The sequence below is a fragment of the Oncorhynchus keta genome, chromosome 7 (genome assembly GCF_023373465.1).
Source record: "Oncorhynchus keta strain PuntledgeMale-10-30-2019 chromosome 7, Oket_V2, whole genome shotgun sequence".
Classification (NCBI taxonomy): domain Eukaryota; kingdom Metazoa; phylum Chordata; class Actinopteri; order Salmoniformes; family Salmonidae; genus Oncorhynchus; species Oncorhynchus keta.
Window position 1 is genome coordinate 16,872,405 of NC_068427.1, and position 12,349 is coordinate 16,884,753.

At 40.6% G+C, this 12,349-nt stretch overlaps 1 protein-coding gene across 3 annotated transcripts in view; it reads right to left on the reverse strand.

The window, feature by feature from the left end:
* Window positions 1-29: 29 nt before the first annotated feature.
* Window positions 30-12,349, reverse strand: part of gpm6bb (glycoprotein M6Bb) — a 49,974-nt gene continuing 37,654 nt past the window's right edge. For 2 of the 3 annotated variants that reach the window (XM_035773520.2, XM_035773519.2), the window contains exons 2-7: window positions 9,455-9,641; window positions 6,768-6,924; window positions 6,104-6,272; window positions 5,486-5,559; window positions 4,999-5,064; window positions 30-2,716 (exon numbers count right to left, since the gene is read on the reverse strand). In XM_035773520.2, coding sequence (XP_035629413.1) covers window positions 2,567-2,716; window positions 4,999-5,064; window positions 5,486-5,559; window positions 6,104-6,272; window positions 6,768-6,924; window positions 9,455-9,641 — 803 coding nt within the window. In that variant the 3' untranslated portion in view covers window positions 30-2,566. Of the gene's footprint in view, window positions 2,717-3,123; window positions 4,363-4,998; window positions 5,065-5,485; window positions 5,560-6,103; window positions 6,273-6,767; window positions 6,925-9,454; window positions 9,642-12,349 lie in introns of those variants that run through there. The other variant, XM_035773521.2, reaches the window with a different exon arrangement.

Below are 12,349 nucleotides of genomic sequence, written 5' to 3' on the forward strand. Positions count from 1 at the left end.
GAAAATAAATGCAGTACATAATTGAGTGGTTCATTTTTGTATTTCTTTATTTTCATAAAAACAGTTAACAGGCTTGTTGAGAGAGATGTCAGAGGGGATCCCAGTCAGACAGGATGTTGGATTGGTGTCCTCCTGGTGATTGATCAGTAGCCATTTCTATCATTTGTTGGTACTTTATACACAGGAAACGCTGTATAATGAGACTGCATGATCAAAGTCATCCACTTCACATCAGTCATCTTCCTGCAGGCCGCTTTAGTGTCTGTTCTACAATATTTCTGAGACCACTTTGTTCACAAAACAAGATGTTGTCAATCAAGACTTAGTGGCTTAAACTTTGGCTGAACCGTATTCATGGTCAGATTGCCATTTTCAATTATATGGTGATGATTAATATTCATAATACTGTGATGCATTAAGTATCATCTGAAATAAATTCACAAGGAGGCCCTTGACACTCATAGAAAAAAATGGGGTACACTATTAGGTTACAAAATACTATAGAGGATTCGCATACTTGGAAACACCTAGGACTACGATGACATACAATGGACATACAATGGATTAATTGGTTCTCTGTTAGAAAAAATAAAAGGAAACAGGCAAACACTGCCTACGATAGTTGTCAGTACATATGACTACACATCACCTGTATCACTGCAGAAACAGTTTTCTCCTTCATGCAATAATGAATTAACATCAATATCCCTGTCTTCTCTACCTAAAAGAAAAAGATTACATCAGTAATTGTCAGTATTTTCACAATTGCATGTCAAAAACAATGCTGAAATGCAATTCAAGAGGTTTTGAAACTTTTTTTTCTTATTTTTTAAGTGGTTATATATTCAATAAAATAAAATAAAAGATTGAAACATCACCAAAAGATTCCTGACTTGTAACATCTTTACATTGTACACATACAAGCACAGATTTTGTTTTGTAGATCCACATCCTAAGACTGAGTTAGCCTGGATGTAGAAGGGATAACATTCACACATTTCACTTGTACTGTCTAAGTTGTAAGGTCTGCCATGGTAAACAAAGCACATCACATTATATCAAATGTTTCGTTACAGACTGTTTTTTTTTTTCTCAACCAAGTATAATGGAAGCATCCTGTATCTTGCAGTTATAGGGATGAACATGTAACAGTCGCAAATGGGAATTTCAAGTCACCTGGGAATTTGGAATGAACTGTGGGAGATCATACACTATACAATAGGAAGCATTTATTCATCCCAACAATACTTTGAATATACAAGCCCCTCTGTCCAACAGGGTAGTAATACCATCCTCATGCTCTATTGTCAAATTTGACATTTATTTTTCATCTCACAAAGACATTAACCATGACATTTTAAATTGCTGCATTTAAAAAATTTTAAAAAATGATACTATTTATTACCCATGGTATCACACTTTGGTGATGTATTAAGATGATATTTTGGTCAGTCTAACAGTAGAATTGTTATTGGCACCATTCACTTGCCAGAGTTTAAAAATAAAAATTAAAGTCTAAGAGAAAAAACAACCTTTGCATGTATTTTAGTGTAAGGGATTCCACCCTTCAAAAAGGACTAAAACTCAAATCTGAAACCACTATGGTTTCGCTTACAGTCACATGGGCACGTGGTTAAGTAAAATACATGTGTATGTAGCTAAAGTAACTACGTAGGCCCACTATTGTACACCTGAGGGAATTAGTATTTTGCATCATTATTTATGTATGTGACGAATGTAACTAGAATTAGCATAAAACAAAATGTCAGCCCTAAAATAGGAAAACTACTATCAAGAGAAAATGAATCTAAACCTAACAGTTTTAATGGGAAGAGGGGTAAACATAAATTGTCAATGAAGCCAACCAATGCATGTTCTGTTCTACAATGGAATGTTGTTGTGCCTTCATATTTCTCTTCCTTATATTCTCTCCATTCAAAGCCAGGAGGACCAAACGTGTGTGCAATTAAAAACAACACGTTGCACTACTTTAATAGAACTGATGTTGTAAGGCGTTTCATGTTGTGCTATGAAGTGTTATCAAAACTGCATCTTTGATAAAATAAAAAAAAATGGATTCTCTTCTCGCTGACAAGAACTTCCTGCTCTCCCTTATTCATAAATGGCCAACAGTCAGGCCAGAATCATAACAGAACACTCTAAAACAAGTTTCACTATTTCTTTACGTTCTTGTGTTAGAATAGTGCAATGTTTCAAGCTTCACCAGCGAAGACTGATTAGGAAGAAAGCAAAAAAAGAACAGATCAAAAGAATTGTTCAAAACTGCATATTTTTCTTATTCGACAATTTAGAAAAATAAAAACAAAAATATATTCACATACAAAACACAAAACAGAGGTTCCGACACGTCTTGGTTAGTTGCAGAAAGCGACATTGATGCTTTAGTTTGTTAGGAGCTGTATTACTGCGCTGCGTGAGGGCAGCTGGCAGGTTACAGGAGCTGTGTGTGTGTGTGTGTGTGTGTGTGTGTGTGTGTGTGTGTGTGTGTGTGTGTGTGTGTGTGTGTGTGTGTGTGTTTTCATAGAGGTGGACGAGGACGTAATCCTTATGTGTAGGAATTGAGACATTCCTTTGAGCGAGACGTGATGTCGTGCAGCTCCTGCTCTTCCTTCATTTTGATGTCTTGGTAGGCATGCATGTGACTGGCGTCCTTTAGGTAGGCCCAGTTTGCTGAGAGAATCATGAGGAAGTGGATCTGGAAGAGAAGGGTGAGGGTGGATGGCCGGTGAGCATGTCAAGATGCAAAGCAGGCTACAGGAGTCAGAGCTACGTCACACACACATATAACACAACGTTAAGCAGACAACAGACAAACCTGCACAGTAATGTTATATCATTATTATCAACAGAACTAACATTACTATTACACTATGAACAAACCATACTACAGAAGAGACCTTTTAAAGGGGAGAGGAAGGGGAGTGGGGGTTTTGAGGTTTTGCGTGCAAGCTTGATGAGGATGGTGGTTAGTGAAGGTCAGAGGTTAGTGGGAAATTAGATTGAGACGTGAGATGGAGTCAACCTTATCAACCTGTGTTCTGTCACTGGTACTGTTCTTAGTTAGTGTCTGTCTTTCATTTGACAATAATATAGACCAATAGGTATATTTTGTACACAAAGATTGTTTATTTTGTATAGAAAGAGAAAAATAATAACTACATTCTTCAAAAATCTTAGGAAATAATTAAATATTTATGAAATATGGAATATAAGTAATCATAAACAGATTAAGTAATAGAAAAAAACTACAAGTAAGCATGCAGGCTCAGTGTTAAAAAAAAACAGCGGCTCTTTAAACAACTGATTGGCCGTTTCTGGATGAGTCAAAGAAAAAATAATTAAACAAAACATGAAACTATCAGCTGAAGCTAGGAAGGCATCAGATTGCATTAAAAAAATCACATTACTCCTCTAAAATAGGAAAACCTCCTTTATAAAATGTATGAAGCCATAAACTGAGGCTATATACCTTGAGCAAAAATATACCCCTAGTACTGCCCTTACTCTTCAAAATACTAGTTATATGCGCAGTTATTTTTGAAGTACTACTGTACAACACTGTTCATCTTGTCTATGTCATCTTACAGATGAAGTGTGTCTATATCGTGAAACGATTTAGGAGCTAGTTTGTGACAGAAGCTTGTAATACTGACAATTCTCTGTGTAACACTTTGTGGCTTGCACCAAGAAAATACAAAAGTACACATGATCAAACCGAAAACATGAATGGGGAAAGGGCACTGTGCCAAGGCTGGGTGGTCCTCGGACAAATTGACCATTAGTAAAAAACAAAGATTTTTTTTTCAACCCGAATGTAAGAGCGATAGTCATAGCACTGACTGAAGCCTGAGAACTCATTCAAAATACTGTATTGTCCTCAGATTAATTGTGTTTTGTCTTCCTCCTCCAAGCCTACTCTACAAAAAGCCTGAGTGCTATTCAATTAAGGGAGTTATTACTGATTTAATGTCCTAATAATATCTTAACATGACCTGGAGAAAAGCATAACCCTGCTAACTATACACCACCCCATTGTGAAGACAACTCCCCTCAGGTACCGTTGAACCTTCCGACAGGCCTATCCCTGCATATCAAATGCTAAAGGACCCATACACTCAGCTATTTACGCTTTAGGTGAATACTAATGGGGAAGATGTTTTTGTCTATGTTCTGTTGGTTTTTAGTTCATGTAGTAAGTGGCTGCTGTCTCTACTCAGTGTAGTGTCATAGACTGTGCTGTGCTGTGTCTCTGAACACCAGTTAAAACTTAGTGCAGCAGTCTTCTCGACTCTTAAACTTCAAAACGGCAAAGTTATAAGTGGTAGCCATCATGTAGATCAGCTGGTGGAAGAGAACAGAATACAGGCGGTAAGAGAACACTCCAGGAACGTGCATGGCTGCCATATTGGCAACAACTGATCTTTCTACGTTCACATTTTTTACGTGTAAAAAATAAGTATTAGTAAAATATGATTGTTTATCACTTTCAGATGTGAGTTGAGTAGAAACGTATGAAACTGTCTTTGGAAGCAATCAGAGAACAAAATGGTCTCCATGGCCGAGACAGAGAATTTTCCTCGACTGTCATACTCATTGTTTTCAAAACACCCAAGATGGTACTCTTTGGAAATGGGGTGCCCTTAGTTCAAAGCACTCTGATTTCGTCTACAAATGTTTATATCCTTACAGAGATTCTCCTTGATACTGTATAAACATTGCCACGGTAAGTCTCCACCCTGTGTCCTTTTACCTATAATAAAACCGGGGCCAGGGGCATCTACGGAGATGGTTTACAGCGAATGGGATTGGAGATGTGGGAAAGCCTATGTGTAATCTGCTTTACAGAGGTTACATAAACCATATGGGAAATGAGGAGAGGAGCACTGGATTCATGATCTACAGTCAGATACAAACCGTGCAAGGATAGACTGAGTGGGAGGATGAGAGAGAGAGAGCGAGAGAGAGAGGTGAGCTTACCAGAGCAATGACGGTGGCCCCGGCTCCAGCGCATGCTACAATGTACAGGTGGTAGGACAGGTAGAACTGAAAAAGACAAGAAAAAAACAATGATTTATGTGAATGAACACAGTACCACAGTACGGTAACTTACATTTACATTTGAGTAATTTAGCAGAAGCTCTTATCCAGAACGATGTACAGTTGGTGCATTTATCGTAAAATAGCTTGGTGAGACAACCACATATCACAGTCATAGTAAGTATATTTGTCCTCAATAAAGTACCCGTCAGCAAGTAAAAAAAGACAAGTGCGAGTGTGTTCAAGAAAGGAAGGGGTGTTTTTTTGTTTCGTTTTTCTCATTGTGAATACAATTTGTTGCGCCTCTGTGGCCCCCAAACACTTAATATAGTTGTGAGCGCATGCATCTCAAAGTAATGACACCAAATAATGGACAGTATGTCATCTGTGAATGAATGACTCCGAATTAGATGAGAAGAAGCCTTACCTCACTAGTATTACAGATGTCTCCTAGTGTGGACCCACAAGCCTTGCCTGGTGTAGCGTTCCATGGGATGATACCTGCAGACGGTCGTTAAAGGTTCATATTTACACTGAGCAAAGTCTTCACATCGCGTATTCATAAAACATGTTCCTATAATTCAGATAGTCATGCAGTAAATGAATCAGAGTTCAATCGTTAATGGCCCACAGTCACATATCACATTACAATTTACAGAATGGTTGCAACTCCAAATCACCATTAAATTGTCATAATTGGAGAGTTGAGTGTATTAAAGCTGCAAAACGCGACACACTGAACATTATGATGTCTTATCGCTGCCATAAAACTCTGCCTGAGAGGAGACAGGGAGGCAATCGAGCTGTAGAAAAGATTCCACACGTGCTTTGTTATCCTATTAGTTATTTATCCCACTAGCATCTTGGCTCTCAGCCACTATGGTGAAATAAGGGTCATATTCAGTAAAGCACACCGGAACAAAACATTTAAAAGAAAAAAATACACGTTTCTTATTGGACAAGTTTAGGTAGTAATTTCAGTCTGTTTTCTTTCACATGGTGCCTAATGAAGATGACCCTGACTGTGACTGAGGCATTCTCTTACCGTACTGACGGACGTCCACGCATATAGAGTCCACGTTGGTGAAGTTGGAGACTGGTGACCTCATGGCGGCACAGGTGGACCACATGTTGTAGAAGAGGAAGACGGGCACGGCGGAGAAACCAAACACTCCCAGCCAGGCAATACCCAGGATGTAGGTCAGGAACACAAACTGAGAGAACACACAGACAGACAGACAGACACACACACACAGACAGACACACACACACACACACACACACACACACACACACACACACACACACACACACACACACACACACACACACACACACACACACACACACACACACACACACACACACACACACACACACACACACACACAGCATAATATTAGCATTAGGCAGAACATAAACATTTTCGCAGCCTATTTGACAAGTAGGTCTTTAAGGGAGGGACTGTTTGTGTCCAATTGCAACAATATTTTCTCATTATGGTTTTCATCAACTTGCTTGATTGATCGCATCTGCCCAGGATTAAAACATCATGTGGTTTGGTGGAAATACTTAAAAAAAAATGTTTTTTCAATCTTGTTGACAAAAGGGTTTGATAGCCAGTTAAGACTGCAGTGAGTTGGTTATTTGTGATTTGTGTAAGTTCAGCGCATGGAAACCACAGTCCAGTGGTGTTGATAGTGACGTACCATCCCACTAATACAGCGCCCGCAAATGGTGGTCTTGAACTCGCTGTGCAGCTCCTTGACAGCGCTGGTGGTGTAGAAGCCCTCGGCCAGCAGGATGATCCCATAGAGGAAGAAGAAGGAGGCGATGCCATAGATGACATACTGCATCAGCTGTATTCTGTATGGGATCAAATCACACATAAACCACCTCAGTGTCCCGTGTGTGATCAAAGACACAGAGCTGAATTAGTTTACATTAGTCTTGGGTTGGAAAACTGCAACCTATACCATTCATTCTGTGAAAATCTTGAAATCATTAACAACTTTGGCTGATGAACTGTAAACCGATGTCTTCGAGTGAGGATGACTGACTCAGTTTCCCCCCCAAAAAAGGAGAAGCAGTCCCAAACCCTTAACACAGCCTGGACAGATGACAGGTGATACATGCCTGGAGAAATAATCTGCTAAAAGACCGATCGGCCTGCTAGACATCTTCAATGAAACAGTGCACTCAGAGACTCCCCTTTCAACCTCAACACAAAACACATGCTCTGTCCTGTCCTCTCGCTCCTCTGTTTTTCTCCTTAGACTAATGGATCCAGATAAGAAGAGCTCCATATTAGGCTTTGTCTCCAGGATGAGGTTCAGACAGGGGATATAATCAGCTAAAAATAGTCGTTGTGATGAGCTCATTGAAGAAAGAACATATCTATATAAAAGTACTTGTAATTTATGGATTGGGCTTATCTATGCTTACACTAGGAGGCTCAGCTTATTTAGATAAAAGGGGTTGGTGTACAAGTCAAAAGTTTGGACACACCTACTCATTCAAGAGTTTGTCTTTATTTTTAATATTTTCTACATTATAGAATAATAGTGAAGACATCAAACAAATCCAAATATATTTTAGATTCTTCAAAGTAGCCAGCCTTTGCCTTGATGACAGCTTTACACACTCTTGGCATTCTCTCAACCAGCTTCACCTGGAGTGTGAACAGTCTTGAAGGAGTTCCCACATATGCTGAGCACTTGTTGGCTGCTTTTCCTTCACTCTGCGGTCCAAGTCATCCCAAACCATCTCAATTGGGTTTAGGTCAGGTGATTGTGGAGGCCAGGTCATCTGATGCAGCACTCCATCGCTCTCCTTCTTGGTAAAGTAGCCCTTACACAGCCTGAAGGTGTGTTTTGGGTCATTGTTCTGTTGAAAAACAAATGATAATCCCACTAAGCGCACACCAGATGGGATGGAGTATCACTGCAGAATGCTGTGGTAGCCATGCTGGTTAAGTGTGCCTTGAATTATAAATAAATCACTGACAGTGTCAGCTGCAAAGCACCCCCCACACCATCACACATTCTCCTCCATAATTCATGGTGGGAACCACACATGCGGAGATCATCCATTCACCTACTCTGTGTCTCACAAAGACATGGCTGTTGGAAACAAAAATCTCAAATCTGGACTCATCAGACCTAAGGACAAATTTCCCCCTGTCTAATGTCCATTGCTCGTGTTTCTTGGCTCTTCTTATTATTATTATTGGTGTCCTTTAGTAGTGGTTTCTTTGCAGCAATTTGACCATGAAGGCCTGATTCATGCAGTCTCCTCTGAACAGCTGATGTTGAGATGTGCCTGTTTACTTGAACTCTGTGAAGAATTTAACTTATCCTCTGCAGCAGAGGTAACTCTTAGTCTTCCTTTCCTGTGCCGGTCCTCATTAGAGCCAGTTTCATCATAGAGCTTGATGGGTTTCGCAACTGCACTTAAAGAAACTTTCAAAGTTCTCTAAATTTTCTGGATTGACTGACCTTCATGTCTTAAAGTAATGATGGACTGTCGTTTCGCTTTGCTTATTTGAGCTGTCCTTGCCATAATAAGGACTTTGTATTTTACCAAATAGGGCCATCTCTGTATACCACCCCTACCTTGTCACAACACAACTGATTGACTCAAATGCATTAAGAAGGAAATAAATTCCATTAACTTTTAACAAGGCACACCTGTTAATTGAAAAGTGTTTCAGGTGACTACCTCATGAAGCTGGTTGAGAAAATGCCAAGAGTGTGCAAAGCTGTCATCAAGGCAGCAGGGTAGCCTAGTGGTTAGAGCGTTGGACTAGTAACCGAAAGGTGGCAAGAGCAAATCCCCGAGCTGACAATGTAAAAAAAACTGTCGTTCTACCCCTGAACAAGGCAGTTAACTCACTGTTCCTAGGCTGTCATCAAAATTAATAATTTGTTCTTAACTGACTTGCCTAATCAAATAAAAAAAGGCAGAGGGTGGCAACTTTGAAGAATCTTGAATATAACACATTTTTTGGTTACTACATGATTCCATATGTGTTGTTTCATCGTTTTGATGTCTTCACTATTACTCTACAATGTAGAAAATAGTACAAATAAAGAAAAACCCTTGAATGAATAGGTGTGTCAAAATGTTTGACTGGTAGTGTAAGTGGAAATAAAATGTGTTACAAGATATCGCTGTAGACATATAGTCACTGTGCTACTGCAGATAGCATCAGGATGTATAGGTTTCGGGATGAGGTGAGATCCAATAGTATCTAATTGCTGCTCTACTCTGACCATACAGTAGGATACTTATGGTTAGCCAGACCCTACTTCTAGATCGTGTTTCATGGTCAGGTTATGGTCTACAAATCCTAACCATACTCATGGGGTCAGTATAAAGAGGTGCGGTTACTCACACGTCGGTCAGCATGGCGTGGTCAGAGGTGATCTTGGAGAAGTGGTTCTCCAGGATGCTGATGGTGCCGGTGAGGGCCACATGGCCACAGCCACAGAACAGGGCCACGCCAGAGAAACACAGGATCGTAGCCACCAGTGACGCATACGGCACCCCACCTAAACACTTGATGCAGCACTCAAAGCAACCTACATGGAGACACAGATTGAGAGAAGCAGAGTGTGAGATCAGTCATTTATTGAAATCATCATTCATCACAGACTAGTTCAAGTGAAGTTGTTTTCTTTCTGACATTCTCCTTAAATTCTTTGGTGAACTTGTTGCTGTACGCTGCAGTGTAACAGTGACACGTCCATATAAGGAGGTTGTGTTTCACTCTATAATACACAGAAGAGCTGAAGTATTGGTGCACAATGCATTTAAATCATATACATAGCCATCTTTGCAGTAATGAGTTTAGGAGACGTTTCAAGTTCAACTCACTGAAACATTCAAATGAGCTGTTGCATAACCAACGACAGCACAGTAGAGGTCATTTAATTATTCATTATTCATCGGAACTCAATAAGAACATGTACTGACTTTCTCAACCTCCTCCAAAGGACTCATCACCACGGAATCCTCATCTACCAATACACTACAAAACAATGAACACACACTGCCAAAACACACTCCTCATCAGACATAGAGTGGAGAATGGAGTGGAATTTTGATGACGATTTATGATGAGTGACGGTTGATCATACATTGATTATCATGCTAGAATGAGACTGAACGTTATCGTTGCCACTTAGTAGGGTCATCTAGCTGTGTCTGCCTGTGCAGCCAGGGAGAGCAGCCTGTCCTGACTATTCATCGCTAGAATTAAAGTGCACTAATGGGAGGCAGACAGGTCACTACTGGGCTGTGGAAGCCAGCCAAACCCTAATGGAAATCAATGGCAATTCATAATGGCAGAATTAAGTGACCGGATGAGTTGTACAGTAGAATCCATCTCCTCTACTACATTAAGGTACACAGTGCCTTTGGAAAGTATTCAAACACCATGACTTTTTCCACATTTTGTTACGTTACAGCCTTATTATAAAATGCAATAAATAATTTTTTCCCCTCATCAATCTACCCCATAATGAAAAAGCAAAAACACGTTTTTAGAATTTTTTGCGTATTTATCACAAATAAAAAACGGAGCACATTTGCTCAGTACTTTGCTGAAGCACCTTTGGCAGCAATTGCAGGATCAAGTCTTCTTGGGTATGATGCTACAAGCTTGGCACACCTACATTTGGCCAGTTTCTCCTATTCTTCTCTGCAGATCATCTCAAGCTTTGTCAGGGTGAATGGGGAGCATTGCAGCACAGCTATTTTCAGGTCTCTCCAGAGATGTTCGACCAGGTTCAAGTCCGGGATCTCGCTGGGCCACTCAAGAACATTCAGAGACGTATCCCCAAAGCCACTCCTGCGTTGTCTTGGCTGTGTGCTTAGGGTCGTTGTCCTGTTGGAAGGTGAACCTTCGTCCCAGTCTGAAGTCCTGAGTGCTCTGGAGCAGGTTTTCATCAAGGATCTCTCTGTACTTTGCTCCGTTCATCTGTCCCTCGATCTGTCCCTCGATCCTGACTAGTCTCCCAGGTCCTGCCGCTGAAAAACATCCCCACAGCATGATACTGCCACCACCATGCTTCACCATAGGGATGGTACCAAATAAAATAAAATAAAATTGTATTTGTCACATACACATGGTTAGCAGATGTTGGGGGAGATCTTTGTGGGCTATACTCAGCCTTGTCTCAGGATGGTAATTGGTGGTAATGAAGATATCCCTAACTATTTGTGTGGGGGCTGTGCCTTATACAAAGTGGGATGGGGTTATATCCTTCCTGTTTGAATGTCCGTGATGGTCCTCGGCATGGGGCCACAGTAGATGGTATTGACCCCTCCTGTCTCAGCCTCCAGAGATATTCTGCAGTAGTTCATTGTTGTCATTGGGTAGGGCCACTCAGTTTGTTTAACATCTGAGTCCTATTCGAGTCAAGTGTTTTTCTCTAATCTCTCCTCCCTGCTTTATTTCTCTCTCTGGAGGACTGGGCCCAGGCCATGCCCCAGGACTACGTGACATGATGATCTTTATGTCCCCAGTCCACCTGACCGTGCTGATGCTGGCCAGTTTCAACTGTTCTGCCTTATTGTTATTCGACCATGCTGGTCATTTATGAACATTTGAACATCTTGGCCATGTTCTGTTATAAACTCCACCCTCTCACTAGCCAGAAGAGGACTGGCCACCCCACTGCCTGGTTCCTCTCTAGGTTTTTCCTAGGTTTTGGCCTTTCTAGGGAGTTTTTCCTAGCCACCGTGCGTCTACACCTGCATTGCTTGTTGTTTGGGGTTTTAGGCTGGGTTTCTGTACAGCACTTTGAGATATCAGCTGATGTACGAAGGGCTATATAAATACATTTGATTTGATTTGATTTGATGTTAATGCGAGTGTAGCGAAATGCTTGTGCTTCTAGTTCCGACAATGCAGTAATAACCAACGAGTAATCTAACCTAACAATTTGACAACAGTTACCTTATACACACAAGTATAAAGGGATGAAGAATATGTACATAAGGATATATGAATGAGTGATGGTACAGAACGGCATAGGCAAGATGCAGTAGATGGTATTGAGTACAGTATATACATATGAGATGAGTAATGTAGGGTATGTAAACATTCTATTGTTGTGGCATTGTTTAAAGTGGCTAGTGATACATTTTTTACATGTGTGGCAGCAGCCACTCAATGTTAGTGGCGGCTGTTTAACAGTCTGATGGCCTTGAGATAGAAGCTGTTTTTCAGTCTCTCGGTCCCTGCTTTGATGCACCTGTACTGACCTCGCCTTCTGGATGATAG